We start from the raw sequence: 27,780 nt of genomic DNA, 5'->3' as shown, positions 1-27,780 counted from the left end.
CAGGGAACAGCCCTATTTAATGAATAAAAGGTGTGGGTTTAACCAACAGAAAACCTGTGATATATTGTACATAAAAAATAAAATATAGTTACAATATATATACAATATATAGTTACTTGACGATGGTCATGAGAACAAATAGAGCTTTAAAACATGTATGTTGTGTTTCTACAGAATATTATCCAAAATGGCTTCATAGAGCGACAGCAGAGGAATGGGGAGGTTAGTGGAAAGTCGCGCAGCAGGTAATTTTGCTGAATGCTGCAGGGGTTACTGAAGGCATTGCTGTGATTTTCTGCGGGGTTTGAATGACGCGTCTCTTTCAGGACAGATTTTCAGCCGTTGCCATGGAGCCCAGAGACTTACCGTCCATGCTTCAGCTCCAACTTGAGTTGTGAGACAAAGTGTCATCTTAGAGGAGCTAAAAACATTTTTTTTAAAAACAACAAATTTCTCCACCATCAATCTAACTGATCAGCTATCATCGTACATGTTTGATCCCGCCTCTTCTTTTCCGCTGCCCATCGCGGACAGAGAGCCAGCAAACCTTTCTGCGCCACCCTGACACGTCATCCCACCCATGTGCATCCCACACTGCATCCAGCTGAGGGAAAACACGTGGAGGCTCCATTTCTCTGCGTGTAGCGGGACTGGATTGGTCACACGTCGCAGAAACTGCAGCTTGAGAGCAGACTTAACAGCAGAAGACGGTACAGGAAGCCTGAACTCACCGTCCCTCGAGAGGCAGCATTAAGATGCGCACTCAGCCTCTTAACCACTTCAGCTGGGGCACTCACCTCTCACATGCATATTTAAAGTAGCTTTTCAATTTGAAGCACAATTTAATGAAAATAAAAAGCGGTCCTGCACGAGCTGCGAGTCCATTAGGCCTCATTTGAGTGAACAGATCAGCTTAAGGCTCCACTGTGCTTACAACGTATTGATTTTTTTTTCTCAAACGAATGTCTTCAAAATGGATAAACTCTTGAAAAGTGCAAAAAGTCAGCCATGAATCCCTCTAACTGCATAAGGGCAGATGATTTTAGACAATCTCCTCCTTCAGTGATTCATGGGAGTTCACTCTGCGGTGTTCAGGGAGATGGAGGAGCTGAAGAGGGAGAAGTGTTCCTGCTTCTTCCAGTGAGCCGGTTGGGTTTTTGCCTTTTTGTTGCATAGAAAAAAAAGACAAAAAAATGTGTTTACAGTCTTTTTTTTAACCTAAAATTTAAAGTCCTGAAACTCAGTTGAGTTCCGCTTACAGGAAGTGGGCCCTACAAGGGTCACTCATAGTAAAAAATATCAGAACCAGGATCTTTTCACATCAATCTGATTTCACAGATCTGAAATGAGCTAATTAACGGAGCGTCACATTGTGGAGGAGGTTTGGTACCATGGCAACATAGCTGACAGAAAGTGTGTTTTTTTATGTGGTGAATGATTGATGGAAAAATCAACCATAGCAGCCTACTTGGAAGGAGGCCCTTCTTCATTTTCCTGAGTTAAATAAGATTTGCTCTGCATGAAAAGTGTCATCTAAAGTTTTTATTGATACCAGCCTAAACGAGTTGCTCCTCTAATTCCCTGATCAGACATCGCTTCGCTGTACGGTGGAAGAATCCCAACGACGTTTTGAGTTGTGAACTAATATTGAAAATGAGCAGCTGGATCAAACTCCCCTCACAGCAAGCAAACACACAGTGATGGCGCATTTAATAAATGTGAATTTATGTTGAGCTTGCAGTGAGAGAAGCAGATGAAGACTGGAGATCAAACCTAAAATCGATGGTCGAGTTGGATGTAAACAGACAGAAACATTAACCCTATTTTCACTTTAACACACTCCTTTGCCTTGTCAACTTAAGATTTTAGATGCAAATTTCTTGGGTAATTAAACTGAGATGATGAGAGAACTTGTTACCAATGGAAATATGACATATTTGAGTTTTAAAGGAACTCAAAAGGAACAAAAACAAGCATATTAGAACAAACGTTTCGTCTAAGATTCTGACATGACCCGCTAAGCTTTACTTCGTCTGCTGCAAATAATCTTAGAGGAGTTCAGGCCACCTTTAAGCTTCCAGATCTAGCAGAGGAAGACCTGGCCAAGTACACTTCTTCTTAATAAAAATGATGAATGGGGGAGGATTGCTTTTAAGGTCATTGCGATCCGGTGGTTGCTCCGCTCGGCTGGCAGAAGACAAATTAGCCTCAGTTTTCCTCGGATCTCAGTGCCTGCGAGGTACTGAAGAAAGAAAACCACACAGTTGCCACGGGATAGGCGAGTTAATCAGAATGCTGAGATAAAAGCCGTTTAAACCCTGGTATGTGCAGGACGACCTTTTGAAAAACGTTTTCTCAGTGAGTGACAGTCAGACTGGTGTAATGGTCACAGAAGTGCGTGTTAACGCTGGATCGTGGGTTAGCCGCCTTTTCCCTCCCTTCTTCCTGCCCACCTACATTATTGGACGACATGATAATTCCGTCATCTGACGGCTGCCCCACTTTCCTCCAGGGTCAAACCTTTCCCAGCTCTCTGTGGACCTGGGCAGGAGGAGCTCCTCCTGCTGCTAAAAGTACTCATTGCTTTTTTTCCACAATTACTTCAAAAATGTTACATTGGGAAGATTTTCCAGTCCATTTTCAAACTTGAGTCTCCCAGCCATCAGAAAGCGTTGCATAACATAGGGCCGGACTCATGACCTGGGGGACAGAGCACTGGTGCGTGGCGATAAAACTCTGTCAACTCCCATTAATGTAAGATGAGAAGTAAAGAAGGAGAAGGAGAGGATGGCAGCCAGCCATCACCGCTGGCCCTTTCACTCCCCCTGCAGGTGAGAGGGAAGAAAGGTGGCACTTTAACTAATACCTCTGAGAAAATGCGGCTGTTTTTTCAGCCAAACTTCACCAAAGTTCTCCATGTTTTAATCAGGAATCAAAGAGTAAGAGAGCCTGACAAAGGTTAGTGGATGGCAGCCTCACAGGAGGATGTGTGATGTCATCAGGAGAAGTTAGAGGAAATTCCCACCAGGTGGAGACAACAGAACCAATCTGGGATCAGTGAAGAGCCCAGTTTAAGTCTATATAAAAGGAAGTTTGAGGATCTCCGAACCTTTACTCGCCTGAACTTCAGCCTGAAGCGTAAACTGTAAAGATGCATGCCCCCCCCCCAAGCAGAAATTCTTTTTAATCTCATGACACTTTTTATTTTAAAGAATAAATGTGGTTTTGGACAATAAACATCTCCTTTAAGGTGATTTCCCCAGAAATCATGAAGCTGACAAATAAAGAGGACCATCTGAGGAAAAAACTCTCAGACGTCCAGGCCCAGATTCTACTCTAATCTTTGGGTCCAAACACTCACATAATACACGAGGAGCAGTGTTTGGACCCAACTGAGCAGGGTTGCATATAAACACACACAAAAAGCTATTTTATACATTTTTAAACTAAAATAGCAAAAAAATTATAATTTTGTTTTTAAAGTTATAACCAAAAATGAAGCTGCTGAAAGAACCAGAAGACACGTTGGGTCTTAAAATCCACTGCAAGGATTTTATGGACATTAAAACGAAATAGAGTTATTTTACAAAGTGCAAACCTTTAGAAATTCAAGACTCCAATTTTATTTAAAGTAAAACGTGATTTGCATATGTAGAACTAAACATTTTGAATTTATATATAGTGGAGCAGTAACATTTTTTCACCATTATTTTATTTTTCAGGGTGTGTCAAACTGTCCTCCAGTTCTGCAGCTCTCAGCGAACATTTATGTTTCCTCCTGGGTCTAACAGGAGATTTTTCCCCCTGAATTTATTTATAAAATCTGCATTTTTTTTAAGTTTTCCCATCAGCCAATGTGCTGACTTGCAGAAACGATAAAAACGTGTCTCTTCTCAGTCGTCTTCTCCACATCTTTCTAAGGATTATGAAATAATCCCAGTCTACCAAACCACTTTAATCTGTCTGTTTTCACCGTACAGAAAAGCATCGGCATGCATTTTTTTATTAATATAATCAAAAAAAAAAACAACAAATTTAGATTTTCAGATTATTCCAATATATTTTTAGAATAACACTTTATCTTTTGTGAATGAAAATGGAAACCTTAAACAGGGTTATGAGGGTAAAACCTATCTTTTCATGATGGACGCATCTCCAAAAGAGAAAATCTGTGGAGTTGATGCCGCTGGTGTCAGAAGTGAACCTCAACTGCTATTCTAGAAAGACGGTTCAATGATCCGAACGCCCCGGGAGTCAAAACAGCACACAGACACACCACTCATTTCCATAGTGACACATTTTAGACACAACAGAGGAGGCTTCTTCTGTAGAGCAACGCCCCTCGCGTCCCTCTGTTGTCCGTCATTCATGAAGGGAAGATGAAACGAACAGAAACAGAGAAAGGAGGTGAATGGAGCTGAGAGGAGACAGGTGGCCTGTGGGAGAGCCAAAGAGGCCTGCCAGTCGCCCCAGAGAGACGCAGAGAACACGGAGATGCTGTGGGGGCGGGTGGAGAGTGGGAAAAGCTGCAGTGATGAAGAAGAAATGTGGAGGAGAAAGGTTAAATGTAGCAGAGAGCTGAAAGATGGACAGAACAGATCAATGAAGGAGTGACAGATCAGAGATCTGAAGCAGCAAAATAAATTAAGGTGAAAGGTGCTTCTCAGAGATAGACTGCTATCAAAATGTATGAGAAGCAGCAAAAAAACCCAAACCTGCCATCTCTTCTAAAAGAACAAGATGATTGCTTTTGTGGCGGTTTGCTCAAGTTTCTCAGAAATGAAACAATAAACTGAAGGATGAGAGTAGAAGTGAGGAAGAGCGATGAGGAGAAAGACCTCCCATCCTGCACGAGGTGAGTGACAGGCATGAATATTTAACGCCTCTCGCCGTCACCGAGGTGACGGATATCAGCAGACCGCTTCTGCCTCGGATGCATTCACAGCTGCTGCATTATTGGCACAATTAGACAGGGATGAATCTCTGATTAGCAGAAGCGCGCTCTCCTTTCTGTCCTTCCAGAGAAGCACAGGTCGCTCCCACTGACGCACTGAAGCAGTCCAGAAGAAAAGCTTTCATATAAGAGTGAAAAAAGGATTTTTTTTTTTTATCCCTTAAACCTGCTTTAAAGCTGACCGTGCTCTCGATGTTTCATCATTTTATTCACATGAACGCTTCATTAGCATGTTCTCAATCTAAAAGCGGTCAGGTTTTGGGAGGTGACTGATAGATTTTTGAAATCCCTGCATCATGTGTGCTTCGTCATGAGCTGTGTGAGTCTTTGAGTCGAATGAGCTTTTGATTCAGAGGAGAAAAAGCTGAAGAACAGTACCCTCTCCTGGACTGATGAGTGAGAAAAGATGTTTGGCATCGCTGCACGCCGAACCGTCACACAAACTGAAGGGTAGAAACCTCCATTCAATGAGAACTAATGCACAGCTGCGATAACCTTTCTGCATCAATTTAGGTGGATTCATTATCACAGTTTATATTTAGCCAAAGCGCTTTACAAGTGTCTCACAATCAAAGGGCCATATTGGCTTACAATGACTACAAAGCCTGGGATTTGAACCCCAAATGTTCAGTTTATTCACACGGAGCAAACGCCAGGGCAAAATGCCTGAAGAACAAACAAATGTCTGTCTGTAAATCACACAAATCAGAGCGTCTCAGCTTCAATGATGAAGTCAGTCAATCACATCACTAAAACTGGATTTTTTAAAACCCCGGGGCGTTTAAAGCTTGTTATCTATAACAATTTCTCCAAAAAAACCTAAAAAAAACTAAAAAGTTGTAGGTTTTTGGAAGCCTTCGTGAAATCAGTTAGTTGGTATTATTACTGTTTGCTCCAAATCAAAATAAAATGGAATAAAATTTAGAACTCCAACGTCAATAAATCAGATTAAAGTTAGTAAAAAAAAAAGGTTAAAAATCGAATCAGGCTTCCAGTGCGCAGCCGCAAAGATGGCAGCTTAGAGTCTTCTCTCCTCCGACATTTGGAATTAAATTGCCCTTCAAACTCGACAAACGATATCCAAAGTGATTCCAAGAGATGGAAAAGGGCAAGATGTGGACCCGAGACAAGCAGGCTAAACTTAAGCCAAAGAAAACCATGCAAACTGCCGATTTTCCTGGAAGCAACAGCCCAGAGTGCCCACGTGCTGGTGTTAGCAGCGCATCGCCGGCTAATGCTAACGAAGACGAGCCAGATGAAGAAATCAACCTAACAACAATACTGACAGAAATAAAAAGTTTCCGCCAGGACAACAAACAACAATTGAGAGAAATTAAGGAAGAGATTAGCAAGGCAAAGATAAGGCTGGACGAGGCGGAAGAGCGGATTGTGAACGCTGAGGAGAGGCTGCAATCAATGGAAGAAGTCATGGAGGAGCTGGTGAAACTTCAGTCACAGCTAGAAACTCAACAATCTGACCAGGAAGGAAGGGCCAGACGAAACAACATCAGGATCTACTCTGTGGCGGAGGGCTCCGAAAATAAATCCCCATCAATGATACACTTTGTCGAAGAGCTGCTTAAACAAAATCTGTCATTAGCGGAAGACAGAAACCTCCAGATCGAACGAGCACACCGAGCCCTGGGTCCAGCACCACGAGAAGGGGGGCCGCCGAGATCCATTGTAGTAACGTTCCAAAGTTACAGAATAAAAGAGGAGATTCTACGAACGGCGTGGCAGAAGAAAGGATTCATCTGGAAGGGCGGACAAGTAAATTTTGATAACGACTATGCACCGAGCGTGCTTAACAAAAGAAAAGAATATGCAGAAGCAAAGAAGGTTCTGAAAGAAAAAGGGATCCGATTTCAGACCCCCTTCCCCGCCAAACTTCGAGTTTTCTACCCGGACGGAACTCGTGTATACAACTCTGCTGAAGAAGCGACGAGAGAGATGGCAGAAAAAGGATTACCGGTGACCGTGCTGAAACCAGCGGAGACGCTGTTGGAGCAGATCAGGAGGCTGACCTGGACTGTCAGCGGGGGACGAGGACAGAGACGGCGACAAGGAGGATCATCATACAAGGACAAGCTTGAAAAGTTCAGACGGGGCCCGCAGCAGGAAGACATGAATAAAAACTAAAAAACAGTGACAACAGCAGCCCAGATGAGTACACATATGCTGCAGATTTGACCATGATGGGTAAATACATGCTGATTCTTGTTTTTATTTTTATTTAATTTCTCTCTCTGGGTAAATGCATCCTTTCTTGAATTCTATTTACTAAAAGTGAGACAGAAACTCTTTGGTTTACTTCTGAGTAATGATTTTTATTTTGTTTATTTTCATTATTATAAAAAGCCGAAATGAAGGTAACGATTAGTCGGAGGGCTGAACTTTGAGCTGTATACTCACCATCAAAGACTTTGTCAGAGGGCCCTTTCTTAAAAGAGAGATTTTCCCTCGGGATGGCTGCATTACAACAACAACAGGGTTCTCAGAGGAACCCCACCTTTGGAAGTTCTGAGGAAAATTTGTGTTACTTGAATAAGAGCATTTTTCTAACTAGTTATCTTGTTTATCATTTGTTGGCTGCAGTTCAGAGCAGCCTGAAAGCTGTCTTTCCCTCATCCACTAAAATCCAGACACATCACAAAAATGATGGTGGATAAAACTATAAGAATAACTTCCTATAATGTAAATGGTATGCTGAATCCTATTAAGAGAAGTAAAATATTTTCAAAGCTTAAAAGGGAACGGGGACAAGTGGTTTTCCTACAGGAAACCCACCTAACAGAGGCTGAACATGAAAAACTGAGGAGAGGGGGCTTTAAACACATTTTTTACACATCCTATAAGTCAGGACACAGAAGAGGATCAGCTATTCTAATATCAAATCAGGTTCAATATGAACACATTTCAGAGACCAAAGATAAAGAGGGTCGATATGTAATGATCATAGGAAGGATTGAAGGGTCTTTGGTAACATTATTTAGTATATATGCTCCCCCAGGAAGTGATTGGCAATTTTATAAAAAAGTGTTCAATATTATGTCCACAGAATCTCGCGGGATACTTATAAGTGGAGGAGATATGAACATAAGATTAACAAAGATGGACTCATCTGGTTCTAGTTTATGCCACAAAAAACCTTTAGTTAACAAAATAAACTCAGTCATCAAATAAATTGATATAATAGATGTTTGGAGGGAACTGAACTCAACTAGCCGGGACTACACTTATTACTCAGCACCACAATCAACTTACTCCAGAATAGACTATTTCTTTATGTTTGGAAAAGATCGACACCGAATCCAGTCATGCGACATAGGAACAATAGATATATCTGACCACGCACCAGTAAAAATGCTAATAAATATCAATGACAAGCCCAAATCTACAACATGGAAATTAAACCTAAGTGTACTAAATAATGCAAAAATAAAAGAAGAATTGGGTAAAGAGATAGAAATGTATTTTGAAGATAATGATAATGGGGAAGTTTCCCCAACTACAGTGTGGGATGCGTATAAAGCGGTACTAAGAGGAAAAATAATTTCGCTCTCCTCATCGTTAAAGAAGCGTAAACAAGACAAGCTTAATCAATTAACATGTCAACTTAAAGATTTGCAAAAACAACATAAAATTGGAGCGAAACATGATAACGGAACAAAGATAAAGAAACTACAAAATGAGATAGATGAGATATACTCAGAAGAAGTTAAAAAGAAATTGGTTTTTCTAAAACAGGGATATTACGAAGCAGGAAGTAAAGCAATGAAACTATTAGCATACAAATTGAGAAAACAACAAAAAGATAACACAATCACTAAAATAAGACACTCCCGAACAGAGGAAATACAATATAAACCAGAAGATATCCAAAATTGTTTTGAAGAATATTACAAAAATTTATACGCACAGCCAAAACTAGATAACATAAATGAAATAGGAACTTTTCTTGAATCCTTAGATTTACCTAAGGTCACACAGGAACAAAATAAAACCTTGGTGGCAGAAATAACGGAAAACGAGGTGAAGGCTGCAATATCCAGGCTTAAACCACAGAAGACTCCAGGTCAAGATGGCTTTCCAGCCGAGTGGTACAAATGTTTTAGGGCTCAACTAACTCCTAAACTTTGCAAAATATGTAACTGGGTACTACAAAAGGGAACAATCCCCTCCTCATGGAGGGACGCTATAATTTCAGTGATACCAAAAGAAGGAAAAGATAAATTAGATTGCAAACAATACAGGCCAATATCAGTGTTAAACGTAGACTATAAAATATTTATGTCAATATTGGCCAGAAGAATTGAGAAGATCTTACCTTCACTTATTCACCTTGACCAGACAGGATTTATTCATCAAAGACAGACCCATGATAGTTTGAGAAGGACACTACATATTATATGGAATATACAACAAAATAAGACACAAGCAATGCTTATGGGGTTGGATGCAGAGAAGGCATTCGATACAGTTAGATGGACCTTCCTGTTTAAAGTACTAGAAAAATATGGCTTACATAAAATTCTTATTCAGGCTCTTCAAGCTGTATATAATAACCCCACAGCAAGAATTAAAATTAATGGTAGTCTTACGAAACCCTTCACACTGGAGCGTTCCTGCAGACAGGGCTGCCCATGCTCACCACTTCTATTTGCTTTATTTATTGAACCCCTCAGTCAATTAATTCGACAAGCCAAAGAGATAACAGGAGTGAAAATAGGAGGACAAGAACACAAATTATCATTATTTGCAGATGATGTATTAATCTATTTAACACAACCCCTGAAGTCTTTACCAATATTAATGTCATCCCTAAAAGAATTTGGACAATTATCAGGCTACAGATTAAATGTCCAAAAAACCCAGATCTTAACTCTCAATTTTAATCCACCAAAACAACTTTTGAATAAATATGACCTGATATGTACTACAAATACAATGAAGTACCTAGGAATTAACCTCACCCAAGATATTACTAAATTATTTGATGCTAATTATGCCCCTTTAACCTTAAAAATAAAATCTGACATTTCCAGATGGACTCATCTACCATTCCTTAACTTATCTTCAAGGATAGACACAATTAAAATGGTTATCCTGCCTCGCCTAATGTATCTTTTTCAGATGCTACCAATTGAAATAAAAGATCAGCAATTCATTGAATGGGACAAGATGATTTCACGTTACATTTGGAAGGGTAAGAGACCCAGAATACGATACAAAGTAATGCAACTGTCTAAGGACAAAGGGGGTATGGCACTACCAACCCTCAAGGATTATTATTATGCGGCTCAAATAAGACCACTTGTAGGTCTCTGCGATCCACAATTTAGAGCAAGGTGGAAGGAAATAGAAGAGGGAGAACACACAGAACCTCCCATCCAAACCAAGATAGCAGATAGTAAACTGACAAATAACTCTGACGAAAACCCATGGCTAAAAATATCACTAAAAATATGGCGGAAAATAGCTAAAAACTGTAGTTTGGAGGGAGCAGAAAAGGTGTTGCGATGGGGAGCATACGACACAGATTTTATACCTAACAGGACAGACTCAAGATTTAAAATATGGAGAACAACAGGAGTCACAGCATACTGCAACCTAATAAAAAAGGGGGCAGTAAAAAGTTTTGAAATGTGTAAGAAAGAATACAGTTTGGAGAACAGGGATTTTTTTAGGTACTTACAGATACGACATAGACTGAATGGGATCCTGGCTGAGGGATCAGGAAAATTAGACAATGACATACTGAAAGTGTTTATAACAGCCTATACTTCTGGGGGCGGACGAAGAATAATATCCAAACTGTACAAGGGTCTACAGGACTCCCGATACACAAACACTCATTATGTTAAGAGTAAATGGGAACGAGAAGGAAGATTGCACATGACTGAGGAAGAATGGGAAAATATCTGTAAATCCCAATGGAGAACCACTCATTCACATAGTTGGAGGGAATTTGGATGGAAAAGCATCATCAGATTCTTCATCACCCCCACACAAAAGAGGCATCAAGGTGTTGGTACAAGCTGTTGGAGGTTATGTGGCTCATCTGAAGCCAACCACTACCATATATTCTGGGATTGTCCTGTACTCATATCTTTTTGGCAAGAAATCCATAAATGTTTGGAGATGACATTTCAAGAAACCTTTCCCTTTAATGCCTTAGCTCAGGGGTCGGGAACCTTTTTGGCCAAGAGAGCCATAAATGCCACATATTTTTAATTGTAATTTCCAAAGAGCCATACAATAATGTAGTGTCCCTTCCCCCACACTGAGGCACGGAGACTTAACCTCTTTTAAGGTTCTCTATTCTGGTTACTGCAGACCGCAACAAACGCCGTACAATTAATTCAGCAACTCCTGAATCTCTCCCGCCGAGACGAGAGCGAGCGCTTCTCCCAACTTTATTTTCCCCCCTCCCGCTCCAGCCCTCCCATTTCCCTTATTCGGCCCACAGCTGAACCCCATTGGTCCAAACTAACAACAGGCTGAGCGACAGAACTGAGGGCCAATCAGATCTCTGCTTGACGCGTTCAATGAACTCCAGAACTTTTAACGCGGCCCAACAGCCATCCAACTCAGTCCGCGACAATATGTTAAAAACTAAATATACAAATGAATGTGTGCATTTGATTTAATTTCAACATTTTTAAAGTACAATAAGTCTGTGGATTCTTTTTAATAACATTGTTATTCTGTTGCTAATAAATGATGAGTATTTCTCGTGGTGGTTTTGCTGATTGTCTAGTCTGGTTGATACGTGGTGAGTTTCTGCTTCATGCAGGCGTTGAGACTTTAAACGTGATCGTAGGTCTGAATGTTCTGTAGATGTGAGACAGATTGCTCACATGCAGACGCGGAGCCAAACACACACTCACACGCTGCAGTGAGTGACGGGCAGCGGGTTTTATATTTTTATCCCTGCGCGGTTCACCTGCTGCCTGTCCCCTCACCCCCCCCGCCCTCTGCTTTCTCCCTCACACATCCCGTCCCCGCATCTGCGCGCTCTTTCTCAGAGACGGGAGCGCGCAGTTTTAGGCACGTCAATTCACAGGTTTGCGGCTGGTACAAACTCTGTGAAATAATAGATAATAGTAACTGATAGCGCTGGCGCAGATTTCTCTCTCTAAGCACTGCTACTACTGCGCGCCTCTGGCATCGCATCGCGCCCGAGAAGGACTGGTCTAATGAAAAAAAAAGTATAAGTAAAGATTTGTCTGCGAGCCACATGTGACCATCAAAAGAGCCATATATGGCTCGCGAGCCATAGGTTCCCGACCCCTGCCTTAGCTCTATACCTGGGAACAGTAACACAACACATGCAGTCTGCAGCAGACCAATATTTAATGAGAATATTGCTGGTGGGAGGGAAGAAGGCCTTGACAAGAAAGTGGTTACAACCTGATGCTCCAACAGTAGATGATTGGTATAAAACAATACATGATATTTATGTTATGGAAAGACTGACTTTTGCAATAAAGACGCAAACAGATAAAGGTTTGAGATGGTGGGCAAAATGGGTCAAATATATTGGACCTCTTAGACCTGACCTTCTTTAATTCTAACAAAAAATAAATAAATAAATACTTCTCTATTACAAGATAACAGATAATGTGGGTTTATTTGATTGATTCATCCTTTTTGGATAAGAGTGTGATTGACAGCTGCTCTGTTTTTGTTTTGTTTTTTTCTGTTCATATAAAAAAGAGGGGAAGAGTACAAAATGATCAAAAACACGCATTCTGATTTACTGACAGAAAATATATTTGATGTAAAATGGTGTTTAACTTGGAAACAATGTAACAATGATGTAAAAGTTGATATTCCCTGTCAAAAATATAAATAAAATAAAAAAAATAAAAAAAAAATCGAATCAATAAAGTTTTGTGCATTATATATGCAGATACTTCCAAATGAACTCAAACATCATTTGTATTTTTAGGAATTTTTAGGAAATGGGTGAAAAAACGTAACTGCTGCATTCTGAAAATGACCATAGAACATGAAAGAACAAAAGCACTTTAACAGAATTGTAGAACTTCTGGAAGGTGAAAAGAGTTCTGGTAGTAACTGTTTTGTTGGAGCTCTGTGCATCGGTGTGGTGCAGAATGGATGGTAAAGGTTATTTCTGTGTCATTGGGTCTGCTGTGCCCCCTCTTCTTCTTCTCAAAGCTCCAGAGGTTATCTGTTGGGTTTGGGTTGGGTTTGGTCATGGACCATGAACCAGGTCTCTCCATTTATGTGAGCAAGAGCCAAGTCCTGCTAGAAAATGATATCAGCATCTCCAACAAGCTGCTTAGTCGAGGGCATGGAGTGCACTAAAACATCCTCTGCTTTGACAAACAGCAGGGCTCCTTAAACCGCTGCTGACCTGGAGGCTTTCCACTGGACCTCAAGCAGCTTGATCCTGAGCCTCTTCTCTTGTCCATCGGACTCCAGGTTGAAACTTTCAACCACTAAACCCCAGTCCAACCCTGTGTTTTTGGCTCAGGTTAGCCACCTCTCTGTTTTAACTTGAGACAAGTGACGCAAATATATCCTGGATTTGCCTGCTTACTCTTGAAGATCAGACCGCAGCATCAGTATCTGTAAACTCCCAAATGAATCTCTCCCCCAAGTTCTTGACTGGCCTTTATTTAAACTATTTATTTAAACTCATTTTGATGTCACGCTGAGAAAAGCCAGCTTCTTCAGCAGTGACCTTCTTTGTCTCACCCATCTTACAGAACAAATAAAGTGATTTTTTTATGGTTTTCAAAATATTTTTTACCAAACTCGACATTTGGGAGGCAGTACCGTTGACTTCACCTACTTTTGGGAGGTGGGTGGGGCCAAGTATCTGCCTCAAATGTGTTATGCTAATAAACTAAATCCTAAAAATAGGCACAAAACGGAGGTTTTAGGCAAATGTGTATGCAGTTAAAATGGCCATAAGATGTGTGGGTGAAGTTATCTTTTCTTTTGACTTGAACTTCATCTTGATGGTAGAAAAATGAGTCTGGAATCAACATGTAATCTGTGTGTTAAGTGTAAATTCATGCCAATTCAGCAGATCATAAACACCATACAGTACTGACAAGTGAAGCATGATTTTGAGTGGAGTTCAAGAGTGAACTTCTATCTTTTCCAGAGTGCGGCTAGCATCACTTTGATGGAGGTAAACCCAAAAACTTTCTGAAGAAGCAGCAGCGTTAGCAAAAGCCTGCCTTCGGCGACAATAATACAGAGTTTATGCTCAGTTCTGGTGGAAATCTCTCTCCGGCCTAATTTTACAAGTTCCAACCTGAAAATAAGCCCTTTAATTAGAACAAAAAGTATTTCACAGCAGGACAAAAGTATTCAGAGACCTACATCTTAAATATATGGTTTCCATCATTTCAGAGTTTTCCCACTTCAACCAGCTTTTAAAGCACTTTTAAACAAAAAACCATCAACCTGCAGATGATGCAATATTATGAGTGATGAATGAAAATAATAGAACTAATTCACTAAGGAATAGTATTTTTGTTCAGGGGGTCACCATGTGGAATTTATTATCCGACGATCTGAAGAATGCAAACTCCATTTTTCAGTTTAAGAAAATGTATACATTTAAAATATATCAAAAATACCTTCTGGGTATCTTCTTCTTGTGGGTGGGTGGGGGTGAGGGAGGGGTCCCATCTTTGTGTGATTGTCCTTTGTTTGCTGTTTTTAACAATTTTCGGTTTTTGTGACTGTTTTATCTGCTTTTATGTTAAGCGCTTTGTGTTTTTAACTGAAATGAAAGGCGCTATATAAATAAATAAAGTTGGAGTTTGAGTTTGAGTTCTGGACTGAGAGACTCTGGTGGTTGTGAGGTAATTTTCAGAAGTGTTTGTTTTTTTTCCTCTTCCTTTTTCTTTTCTTATTTAAGGTTCTAACAATTTGTAGGTAGATGTGAAGTTTGTATTCAGGGTTGGGGAAATAAGCCTTGGCTTCACCCAACACCTTTTTTGGTTAATTTTGTTCAATGTTTATGTTTTGTTTTGTTTTTTCAATGTTTACCTTGACATTGTTCAGTGTGAATGCTTATGTTGATGGTTTTTTTTTAAGTTTGTTTGTTTAACATAACCGAAATAAATATCTCTCTCACAAAAATAAAATGTTCCCAAAATGAAAGTATAATTTGTATTGTTGGGTCTTTTCTTTCAGCTACTTTCCATCACTTTCATTCTCCCGACTTTCTTCTTAGATGTAGTTGTTACAGTAAGATGTCAGCACTTTGTAGGGCCAAAACCTGTAAAAACAGCCAATATCTGAATAGTGTCCTGTCCTTGTTCATGATCTGTAAGTGTTAAAGTCATTTTTTATGATTTCTCTTATTAAAGGGCGAAACCCTGCTTGGCTTTGAGCAGAAAGTAACTGCTCCCTCCATTTCTCACTCTCTTAGCAGAGTTAGAAAACAGAGACAGAACACTTGCCCTCGAGAACCAAGGATGGAAAATCCTTCTTTAGGGTCATCAAACTGAAACTCAATCAGACCTAAATCCAAACTTCATCCATCAAGTAAACCTTAAGCTCCACTTTGGTAAAAGGTTCTGCTGCAGAACCATTGTCTTGGTTTCAAGCTTGTGAAAAATGATCATCTTCATGATTTTCTGGTAGATATCTAATTGGTCGAGAACGGCAAGCACCACACCATCACACTACCACCACCATGTATGACTGTTCCTCTCATTGTTTTTATTTTTTTATCTGTGTAAGTTTTGGATCCAGATGTTGGGGGACTCAAACCTTCCAGAAATTTCCTCTCCTGTCTCTCCAGAAAATTAGTCCAGAAGTTTGTGGGTCAGGTGTTTCTTTGGGTTCTTGTTGCTCAGCAGTGTATTTCCCTGAACTCTATCATGGATCCATGTCTGTTCAAAAAACTCTGTGGGTATTCAGTCTCTGATTTCTGTGGAAATCAGCCAGATTTAAACAAACACGTGAGAGTCCGTCTCAGCTGATATTAGGTTATGCACAAACAAACAAAGATAAATATGATCGTTTATCAGACATTAAAGATTTTGTTTAAGTATTGTGATCTAAAACAAAACATAAAATGATAAAACTAAACAACATTTCATCTGAATGTTTGGAGAACCAATAGCAGCCATTGTTGGACATATACGTTCTTTCATGATGCCATTTTGCTTTTAACAGCACCTCGAAAGTTTGAGCACTTTTGTCTGCAGAAATCAATTTGTCAGTTCTGAACTTTGAAGAATAAAATGTCTAGAATGATTCCTAAAAGTGATAGAAAAGAGAACACAACTGAACTGCTTTACTGAAAAGAAAACGGGTCCCTGGTGCGAGGAGCACTGTACCTCTTCCTGGTCCAACATGAAGAGCTGATTTCCGGAGTTCATGCGAAGACGGGGGTTCCAGCGGTCGTTGGTTGGGCGGTCGTGCAAAGAAGGGTCATAAATTGGGCGCTCATGCAAGCCTCGGTTGTAGGCAGGGTGGTCGTAGGAGGGATGTTCAAAGGAGGGTTGCTCGAAGGAAGGACGGTCGAAGGAGGGACGTTCATGAGAGAGACGCTCGAAGGAAGGAGGCTCGTAAGAGGGACGGCTGTATGAAGGGGCGTGGAAGGAGTGGGCGTGGGTGCGGGGATGATGGTGATGGTGATAGGAGGGGGGAACGGCACACCTTGCATCTGGAAGGGAGAAGGGATAAAGAAGGGCAGGAGGAGGAAAGAAGAGGAGAAACAGGGTCAGTTGAGATGCTGGGACATGATCCTGTCCTCATGTGAACAGTTAAAACCTGACAGAGGGTGACGTAACACAATCACAGCAGGGCTACAGCCAGCGATTTTACTTATGATACCTTATCCATCGGTTATTTCTTCAATTACCAACAATTATTTAAATTTTTATATTAAAAAAAAGCTTTTCAAATCTGAAATTCATACTCCACAGTTCAGATGTTTTTATTTATCCAGTTTAATCCAAAAGGGTTTTCAGAGAAGGGGTGAGAGTGTCTGCATACTGGATTTATATCTTTAAACAAATGTTTTCACATTTCATCAAAGGTTCATGACCTCAATAACAATGATCTTGATGTTTTGTCCCAACTAGAATCTTAAAGATCTCAAACAATTAAACATATAATATAAACTTTTCTTTTTACATTTGCTTTTTTAAAATGTCTTCTGCTCATTGGATTCTCTGGCTGGGTTCAACAAAAATCAACCAAAATCTAAAATAAAAAATGCAATATTAATTCATCAAATGTGTCGAATGGTTTTCTTTTAAATGTCAGAGATGGCAGACTCCCAGGAGCCTGATCACTTCAACTCTGTGGTCTTCACATCTGATGAAGACCCTAGGGAGACTTTAATCAATGGTGTGTCTAAAGAGGACGACAGTGAATAACGAGGCGTCATCATGGACTAAGTCAACTTGTGTCTAACAGGACAGAGAACATGGAAGGGTCAGAGCTGTCTTCATCTCCTCAGGAGGCAGAGGTTCTTTGCTGTCAGCAGGGTTCTCCCAGGACTGCGTTTGGCTCTGCAGCAGCATTACCGGTTCTCTGTGGCAGCGGTCCCCAACCTTTTTTTAGCGCCACGGACCGGTATGACATCACACGGTCTTTATGAAGTAGGTGGAAAACTATTTTAGCAACGCTACGCTGAAGGAGGAACAGATACGTGATACGAGCTTTTATTTTGACACGCACAACGTTGAACGTCGCTCAGGTCTGATCATCCTCTCCCCTTCCCCCACTCATAGTGCAAAAAAGAAGTACTGTCGATTAAATGTAGCTTTCTTTTTTTTGGAAGTCGATGGCTCCTGTACTGTCCCCTGGGTGGGCGTTTTCCCCTTGGTAAAGAAACTTTCCAAAGACGTTTGCTTTTTACTCATTTTGCTAGCTCCTGGGTTTTATTTTAGCGGTATCGCGTGACCGAGAAGAGCGAATTGGCCTGCGTCAAGAGTGACATACACGGATGGAACAGAGAATAAGGCAATTTTTCAAAATGAAACATCTTTCAGATTCCGAAATAAATAAAACGGAAGTAATGTAAGTTATTTATTTTTTCTGTGCGGCCCGGTACCAAATGACCCACGGAACCGGTCCCCGGGGTTGGGGACCGCTGCTCTACGGTGTGTGCTGCGGGACGGGCAAGACAAATTGACTCTAACCACTGAATAGAATCAGTTTTGTTCATTTAACTGGACTAAGTGACCCCTAACCCTTAGCAATCCAAACAGGAAGTACCTGCAGACTCCAAGAAGCCAAAATCCCACAGACTTCTATAAAGAAATAAACAGCTGTTACTCACTCATTCTATTGGTCCTAGTGACCATTCTTGCTATGATACCTTTATTTTCTGTAGCTCAAGTTATTGAAGTTATAAACTGACCAATCAGATGCCTTGATAAAAGTAAATGGAGTCTGTTGGCCCCCCATCTCCTACATTTGAAAGATTTGATTGACAGATTTCGTGTAGCCTTCTTTTAAGCGGTGCGGTTGTGTGGACTTTCAACAAAGTCACTCCTGAATGGGGAGAGTAGTCGCCATGAAATCTTTGACTCAGTCAAAGTAAAGAACCCAATCACTGCGTTCTGACGTCACCTGGCTCCAACATGGTAAAGTCCTTATAGCAAAAAAATGAATGGTCGGAGCAGGAAGTAAGCCATTTTCTATGGGTGATGTCACACTCCCTTGGTCCAGTTCTCATTTACAGTCAATTCTGATCCCTAAACTCCTTTCAGCAGGTTTTGACAAAAGGAACAACTTGCTCCACCCCTTGCACCACACTGTGGAGACCCTGAGAAGCTCCTTGAGCAAAAACAGTTTCTTCACCACCGCAGGTCCTCTCTCCCCTCAGACACAAGACTGTGCAACACATCCCAGTAAAACACTCACCACTACATTAAGTTTTAAAAAACCAAAAGTAAACTGATTTGAGTTGGGTAATTCGACAAACAATGTGATGTTCCATTGAATAATGCTTGATTGAATTGCAAATTTAATAAAAATTTATGAACTTGTGAAATGAAACAGATCTTTTATTTTTGACAAAAATACCCCAACCAATTTGTTAACTGTATAAAGAGCTAAAAAATATAAATAAAGTTCTGAGAACACTTGTAATTCCTTAACTTTGTTTCTTTTGAACTGTAGGGTAGAGTTAAGGTGGTGCTTTTCTTAATTGATGGGTTAGTTTATAGAAATGACTGTAGAAACAACAAAAAAACATGCATTTGCATTCAAATCGACTCGCAGAAGAATTAGTCAGACCCTCACAACTTCATGGAACTGCAGCTAGCATCATGCTAACACCACAACAAGTGTTTGATACCCCATAGTTGAGCAAAACACTTCCAAAGTAACAAGCGTGCAACAGAAAACAAAGTTGAACTTGAGTTCCACCGAAGTCTTTCCCTCTGCTTGTTGTTTGTAAGGCTTTGACAAAAGATGTATGTAAAAACTAACACTTTTGTTGTGGACAAATTATTGCTAAAAGTACAAATTACCAGTTTTTTAATCTTTCCAATTAAAAGTTGACAAGGCAACCTTCAATTTGATGCTTCAATTATGATTGGAAAAACATTTCAGTCTCTAAACTGTGTTTAGTTTATTCATTATCCTGTACTATTTTCAGGACACACAAAAAAATTACACCAAATCTAAATGTAAAACAGCTTTTTCTTTCCCTCTACATGATGTGCCCAGACATATTATTGAACGCTTTCTTTTGATATGACACACTGTACCTGATCTCCATCTGTTCTCTGGAACCCACACTCCTCTGCATCTGGAGGATCTCTTTTGAAGGAATCGTTGCTTTAATTATGACCTCATATTTCCCCCTTCTCGTCGTTTATATTCTCTTTGTTTTACTCTCACTCAATTTAGATTACTTCAACAGAGCAAAGAGTTTTTAGAAACAAAAGAAAGCATCGTCATGGGGAAAATCTCCAACTGTGTCCTGCTGGAATTTAGCAAAAAATCCTTCTTTTAGGATTTCTGCAGGAAAAAAAAATCTTTCCAGATAGACTAGATTTGCTAAACTTTAAACACCTAATTGAAAACTGTCCTAGTTCTCAATGATTAACATAGTTTTAAAAAACAAAATCAGTACTTCAAACTAAATCCTCTGACTAACGCTGCGCCTGCAGCTTTCACCTCTTCCCCCAGCCAAGAGCCAAGTTCACACATTTGCAGACTGCACTGCAAGCTTGCTGCACACACACTTTCAAAGTCAGATCCACTCACAGCCAAGCAGAGAAGAAACTGTTTATCTGACCTCTTGGCCTGACAGCGTGCACTGACACACTGCACACGTGATTGTTCTGAGATGGCGGCAGCGACTGAGGCTGCTCGTGAACACGAAGAAAGAAAAGCTCCCGGCTCAGAGTGCATCATGACATGTACGGCATGTCAGAACCGATTGTACTTCTGCTTCATCATTTCACATGTACACCCCCTCAGTCTTCGTGCTATGGCTGCACAGCTTTCCCTCTGACAGGACGCCATGTCGACGTTGCAGAACAAGGACTCCTTCAGATTTTTGGATTAATATCAACAACTGCAAGAAATGCAGATTCTGCCCAGAAAAGCGGGGCCAATCGTTTGTCCGGTCACGCGAAGGAGAACAACCACAGAAGGCAGTTTGAAAAAGTAATGTCTGAATCACTTGAGCCTTGAGGCCAGAGTGACCGTGCAGCTCCAAAGAGCCACAACAAAATGCACCACTGAGACGCTCCCTGATGCTTTAAGTGGTGTGCAGATTAAAAAAGGGGAACAAATTATCTTGAATGACTGATTTCAGCCAGCCTCCTATACTATAATAAAATAAATCAGTGGCATAATTTGGCTGCAAGCCCACAGTACAGAAAAAACAAATGTTTTTCTCTCTCTAAGTTTTACACATTTGCTACCAATAGGATCTCAATTATATCCCCAATAAAAACTCCTCAATAAAACTACTTTCCCTATCATTTTTAGACTAGCAAATCTAGTTTTGAATGAAAACACTTTGACTTCAAAATTGAAGCCAGTTTAAAAAGGAAATTAACTGTAGTGATTAACTTTAAAATTTAATCACAGGACTCCTTTCACATCAAGTTATCTCTATGGTTATATTTAACATTCACAACTAGACTGGGAAAGGAGTCGGCGGCTGGGTTTATGATTTACTGGTGATCAGTTGACAAACAACACAATCCAAAATGCACAACCATAGTCATAATTAAATAATGAAGTTATTTAATCACATGACACAGTCCAATTGATCAAGTCCTCAGCCCTGAAGTTGTTCAACATATCCAACTGTCAGACCAGTTTCCCACCCCATCTGCTTGATCATCTTTCCAGAAGAGGCGGGGTTACATGATGTCACATCCACCCTGGCCCCACCTATTAAAGCTGAAAAAATAGATTTGCCATTGGCTCAATCCAAATCACGTGACCTCGTCCATCCACCTCTTATAGCCATTGATAAACCTTTTAAAATCGAACCAGGATCTCCCAGCACCTCCTGCTGAGTCCAAGTGGTGTCTTCGCAGACATTTAGTCAACACTGACTAACCCCCTCTGGGTTCATTTTCCCTGAATAACAGCCTTCACATGGAAACTTGGAGTTGAGTTGCTTGAGGTGCACATGACATGACAAAAACAGTTGTATAAAGAGTTGATCTCGTTTGAATTTCTTACCATCAATAAAAAGAATTTATGTTAGGCCCCATTTACACACTTTTCTCTGCAATTCCCTCAAAAGCAGCAGGACAACTGGCCAAGAGAAAAGGCCGAACGTAAATGAAGGATCAAACGCACCACCTGCTTTCTATGAGAAGACAATAAAGGAGATTTTTCAAGAAAGGCAAAAAACATCCAGATACCTGCAATAATATAAGTAAAGGTCCCATTCCGATCATCTGATGATCTATTGTAAAAGTGTTCCCAATTTTCTTTTATTTATGATTATGCAGCTTTTAGCGGAATTGGAGCCATCCAGTCATACAAAGTTGATCCAGATTCCAGCTCAGACGAGGAAAACGAAGGCAGATCTGTTTGCCTGCAAGTGGATCAAATGTAGCAGAGCAGGGAGCTTGTGGCCCACCGATTGCTTTTTCAAGCTGCCTTTTTTGCTTCCAGCTCCTGATTAACAATGATTTTAGCTTAAATGTCTTAATATATGTCCTCCATCATCAGAAAAATGCGACAAAATGTTAAAAACATCAAAAACACAATTTTCATTGTAGTGGGTTGAATAAAACTTAATGAATTATTAATAAGATAGTTTAAATGTACATTTGACTCTGATGTTTTTGCAGACAACTGCAAAAAAAAAAAAAAAAACTGAAAATAAAGGTCATATCTTCTGATGATAGTCAAAAATCTCTAAGTCGGTCCTGCTGGCCATGGCCTGGGTGGTGGGTGTGATCACCCGGGGGGCGGTTGTTCTCTGCCTGCTGCCGTGTGGCGTTGGGGGGTTCTGGCAGCGGCGACTGCTGCGGCGGGGGTTGTTGTGTGTTTGGCCTCGATTACAAAAGGGGTTTATTCAGACAAACCTCTGGTTTGTCAGAAAATTCATAACCCCTGTTGTTAAAGTAAAATATGTCCAACACAAGAGGCCTTCAGCTCTCATCTGTTTGCCCTGCTTTTGGACAGGACAAGTTAAGAAAACAAAATCTCTAAGTTTAAATAAATCTTTGTCTAATGTCAGCACAATAACTTAAAGCAAAATGTAACCTGCAACATCTGCCACCATGAGTGTCAGGTAAAAAGTGTCTTGAACTGACTGTGTTTTTGTGAAAGTGAATCTGGTCACCATCACAGATTCACAGGGAGGGAAAGTTCTTCACAAATGTAACAATCCCCCCCCAGATCCAAACTAAAAGTCATGATGCCAGGCTTTTCACCGTGGGACAGCACCATGACTCATCCTCAGCCCAATCTGCATTACTCCACTGTAGGTTTACCTCTGCCCCCCCCCCGAGGCTGCCTATTAAGAGCCTGTGAAGCACGACGCACAGAATTTCAATGAGCGTGCTTGTTTTCCGTCGGTCCGTCCGCACACAGCTGCGTCTCCAGGTTGCATGTAAAGATTCAGCAGAATTGCTGAGACGTCTTTTTTCCCCCCCTCTTCTCCTCTTCCTCACTGTCTTTCATTTCCTCTGCATCCTTCTTGCTCTGGCTTTGTTCTGCTCTTCCTCCCCTCTCTGAGGGCTGTTTTCCCTTTTCTGCTGTCCTTAGCAGTTTACAAAGAGAGTGTCATGCACCAATCGGATGAACGGTCAGCCTTAGTCAAGGCTGTCATTACTGCAGCCCGACAGGCCTAATGTTGATTTATACACATCACTGATCTCCAAAACAACGCTAAAAATAAAGCTTACAATAACCCTGCGCCGCCAGAGGCAGATAATGTACTCCTGTGAGCACACTGAGCCCTAGCATCTTACTTTGGAGACGAGGAAGCACCAAATAACTCGCATCATTACTGTGACCTCAGCTGCACCGCTCACCGATATTATTGCATGAAAATATGGACGGGCGAGAACGCAGATGCAACGGTGCACTTTGACAACTTCTGAAATGAGGTGTGTTTGGTGAGCGGCGGGGCGCCATCGCAGAAGTTTGATGGTGGAGCGAAGAGGAGCACTCAATCTGCTGCGCACCCCCAACTCGTTAGTCTTAAATTAGCACGGTTATAGCATGGAAATTGCACTGGAATGCTGCAAAAGCGTAAGAAAAAAAAACAATCTGTGTAAAGAAATCAAGTTTTGCTTCATTAGAAGGTAATAAGTACACATTTTCCGCTTCACAGCACAAAATTGCCTAAATGTGCTAGCAGGGAGTTGATAAGTTTGTTGATCAATCCCAATTACTCTGAGATTACCTCATAGGGGGGGGACTCCAATATTTATGCTGCACAACTTTCATTTTCTCCATCGCAAATGCTCTGCAGAGGACAGGAAGCGTGAGCTCCAACCCTCTGACCGCTGAGCTGGAGTGTGACACTCAGCGGGGAGTGCAAAGATTTCTGTAAGCTGCAGAGCACTGCTCCCAGGAACCGACTTCAGACTCACGATTGACAGAGTTCCACTGAATTCAGCTGCACAGCGGGGTTTTTACTTCAATTCAAACGAACACTTGAACATTTATGTTAACAAAACAGACAGTCGGGGATAAATCTGCAGCAAAAACCTGAAACGTTAATTATTACCTTTAAAATATTACACAATTTTCATATAATGCATCCCAAACTTTTTAATATAACATAGAACAGTCATTAGATTTTATCATGGAAATGCAAATTTGGAGGCAAATCACGGTGCTGTCCCAGCTTGACCTGCAAATTATAATTTTATGTTTTTTTGTCTGAGTTATAATTTTCATTGTTTTGCCAACAAACAGAGAAGAACTTTTGGAAGACTGATGCTGCGTTTTTTTATATCGAATATGATCTTATCAAAACTAGAAAATCCATTTATTGCACATTGCAAGTTTGAACTTTGCAATCATAACCATAAAAACTAGGGGGTCTGTAAGTCAACACCTGGATGGCGTGTACACTGGATGGACAATTTAAGTTTTCTTCTTCTGGATTCCACTCACAGGAAGTCTGGTGGAAAGGGAAAGTTGGCTTTTGTTTGCTCCGCCCTCCTAGTTTCAAAATATGGGGGTGCTGGATGAGGTAAAATTGATAGCGTTGTTGGGTCCACTCACCTGCCAATCAAAATGAAAAACATCCCCCTACATATGCCCAAATTTTAGTTCCTTTTCAACTTTTCAGGTTCTAAACAAAACCCTCCTCCCTTTACCGGTAATAAATAAATAAAGAAAACTGTTAACTTTTAAGAAGCTGCGGAGGTCAGGCTGTAAATTAGTGTGATATCAGTGTAAAATGTTCGTTTTTTAACAATTAATGAGGATTTGCTTCCATCTGAAACCTGCCTCCGGTGGACATTTGGGGAAATGCAACATTTGTTTTGCTTCAAATACAGAAACAGAAGGTGAGGACCTGGATTTAAGGAGATTGCTGGGAGCCTTTATCTGGAGGATTACGGCATGGATGATTAGTTCCCCTGGAAATAAGTTATTTACCTTTAAACACCGTAGCCATCTTTAGATCTATTTTCAAAGCTTTCCCAGTGGTCTTTTCAGTATCATCATATCGTTCTTAGCCAAAAGCAAAAACCTGTGTGTTATAGTAGGACAGTTTCTGCAGCGCGGCAGGAGTTCATTAGAAATTTGTCTTTGAGTTTTGCAGGACTGTAGGCTTTCCAGCCATAGAGTTTTGAGCCAGCTCAGAGAAGGAAAACAAAGATGTACATGGATCTAGTCGTCTATAAGTGGATGGATCAAAATGGAGCAGAAGTTGTGGCCCAACTATTGTGGCTTCTACGTCACACCAACAGCCTTTTTTCGTCTGCTCCTGATTCACTGGGATTTAAATAATAATAATAAAGAAATACTCTAGAACGCAATTTTGAGCTTAATTTTCTTTAAATGTGTCCTCCACCATCAGAGAAATGCTACAAGTTCAAAACCTGCTCATCATTGGAATGGGTCTTTAACTGATGCAGTGAACAGCTTTTCAATTGAAGACACAGCCTGGAAAAGATGTTTTACTGTTACAGAAAGGTCAAGATGTTGGTATGAATAAAGTTTATATTTTAACCGGGAAGGTGGACAGAAATGTCCTGAAGGATGTCGATCAGCCGTAGTGTATAACACAGAGGGTTAAGCATGTTCATGTTAAGCATTTGTTATTAAAAATCATATTAATCTATTTCTAATTGATGCGTTTTTTAAATTTCAGATTGGAAATCCCTTGAAGTATCTTCTGCCTCGATTCCATGAAAGTGGCCCAGGTGACATCACTTCACTGTGTGTCTGAGCTTTCCAGACCGGTCAAATCAGATAAAAACCTTATCATAAAAAACCTGCTTTCAACAGGTACTTTATTCCAAATTTTGCTGGAAATGCTTTTTATTTTATAAATCACTTATGTTTCATATTTATTTTGAAGCTCTTTCTGTTCCTTAACAAGTTCAACTGAAAAAAGGTCAAATGTCAGTGACGCCAGTCAAAACAGTGTTTTTAACATGCTCTTGTAGCATTTTTCTGATGATGGATATAAATAAGCAAGATTAAGCTTAAAATGGCATTTCTGAGAATTCCAATTCAAATCAATTACAAAGAAATAAATGCTTTATTAAAAATTCACCACAGCAAGCCAAAAGCTTCATGCTCCGCTCCATTGTAATGCATCCCCTTGCAGACAAATGGATCCATGAATGTCTTTGTTTTCCTCATCTGAGGCGATATCTGGCTCTAAACTCTTTGGCTGGATAGCTTCACTATTGCTCACCATTTTTGTTGCACCATTAATGTTGGGTTAGGGTTGTGAGGAGCTGTAAACTACCTGGAGAGAGTGTAAACATATAGATGATGGGAAGTAGGGACAGGCTTACTCCGCACCAACAGACCTGCCCACAACTCAGAAGTGTATTTCTAACAAACCTCTGCCACTCTGCAGAAACTATGTCCTAGAAAACAAAAGTTTTTTGACTCTGTTGAAAATTACACAATCATAATTATAAAAAAAAACACTGGGATCATTGTGAAAATAGGTGACAATATTACATATATATAAGAGTGGGTCTTTGAGATTAACACCTTTACAAAATATGGTTAATATCACAATTCCATGTGCAAAAATGCAGCTTAATAAAAAAAAAAAGTCAAATTGCATTAAAAGAAAACTGAAGTTTTAGCATTAAGTTCCTGAATGTACTGTCCATTTTCTATTTTTTTAGCACAAACATTCCCACCGAAAACCCCAACAGTAAAATATGACAGCTTTTTAATCAGCAGGTTTGGGGTCATTTGTTTGGAGACAAACCCCTCCTGATGTAGGAGAACACACACACAACCTCCTCTCCAACCACAAGCTTTCACTTCAGGAAAGAGATGTTAATGAAGGGCAGGGAGTAAAAGTACGGATGACAGAGAAGAGATGGTTCTCACCTATAAGATCATTCACCCAGCCCTCGCGTGGCGCATCCCGGCTCCCCCATTGCTCACCCAAAGCGTCCACAAGGCGTCACTGTTGCTGCGCCGCAAGCGCCTTGAGTCCGCCCCCAACTCCACCACACAGGAAACAAGGTTACAGCCCAAGAGATGTCACTTCCGAAACACCCACTCCCGCTCGCTTGCTCGCACTCGCTCCCTCACGCCCCCAGCCTATTGCCATGACAACCGAGAAAAGAATAGAATATAAGTAAGTGTTAAAGAGACAGAGGGATCAGAGAGACAGGGAAAAGAGAGGGATGGAAGAAGAGTGACCGAGGGGGGGGAATCAGGGAACTGTTACGGAGAGTAGACGCACAGAGTGGACGGAGAGTGAGGGATGAATGAGTAGGCGGGGAAAGGATGGACGACAAGAAGGGGAGGATGAGAGAGTGAGGGGAGGCATGTGGTGGGACACAGTGACAAGAAGAGGATGGGGATGCTGAAAGGTGAAGAGAAAGAAATTAGGTGATTAGAAATGGGAAGAGGGAGGGAAGGCTGTAAGGAAGGAAGGAAGGAAGGAGGACACTTTTTTGGGAATAGGGAGCCCACGTCTTGTTCCCATAGCAACACAGCCATCCATGAAATACTGACTTGTGCCTCCCTCTAACTCTCTTACTCTCTCTGTTCCTGTCTCTCCATCCCTCCCCCTCTCCTTCACCAACCATACATGCAAGCACACACACACACACACATGCACGCACACACACACACACCATAAGTGCAAGTTGGCGCTGAGCATGTATGGAGTAATCCAGCTCTGCAACATTGTCAAAAACACATCAAAA

At 40.8% G+C, this 27,780-nt stretch overlaps 1 protein-coding gene across 9 annotated transcripts in view; it reads right to left on the bottom strand.

Moving 5' to 3' along the window:
• The window catches only part of LOC101163690 (ras/Rap GTPase-activating protein SynGAP), a 182,466-nt gene that overhangs the window by 116,247 nt on the left and 38,439 nt on the right, over window positions 1-27,780 (bottom strand). For all 9 annotated transcript variants that reach the window (XM_020710440.2, XM_011485803.3, XM_023964284.1 and 6 more), the window contains exon 2: window positions 16,294-16,622. In XM_020710440.2, coding sequence (XP_020566099.1) covers window positions 16,294-16,622 — 329 coding nt within the window. The remainder of the gene's footprint in view (window positions 1-16,293; window positions 16,623-27,780) is intronic.

This window comes from Oryzias latipes, chromosome 16, assembly GCF_002234675.1.
Source record: "Oryzias latipes chromosome 16, ASM223467v1".
NCBI classification, from domain to species: domain Eukaryota; kingdom Metazoa; phylum Chordata; class Actinopteri; order Beloniformes; family Adrianichthyidae; genus Oryzias; species Oryzias latipes.
Note: the sequence above shows the minus strand (reverse complement) of the source record. Positions and strands in the feature narration are given on the sequence as shown.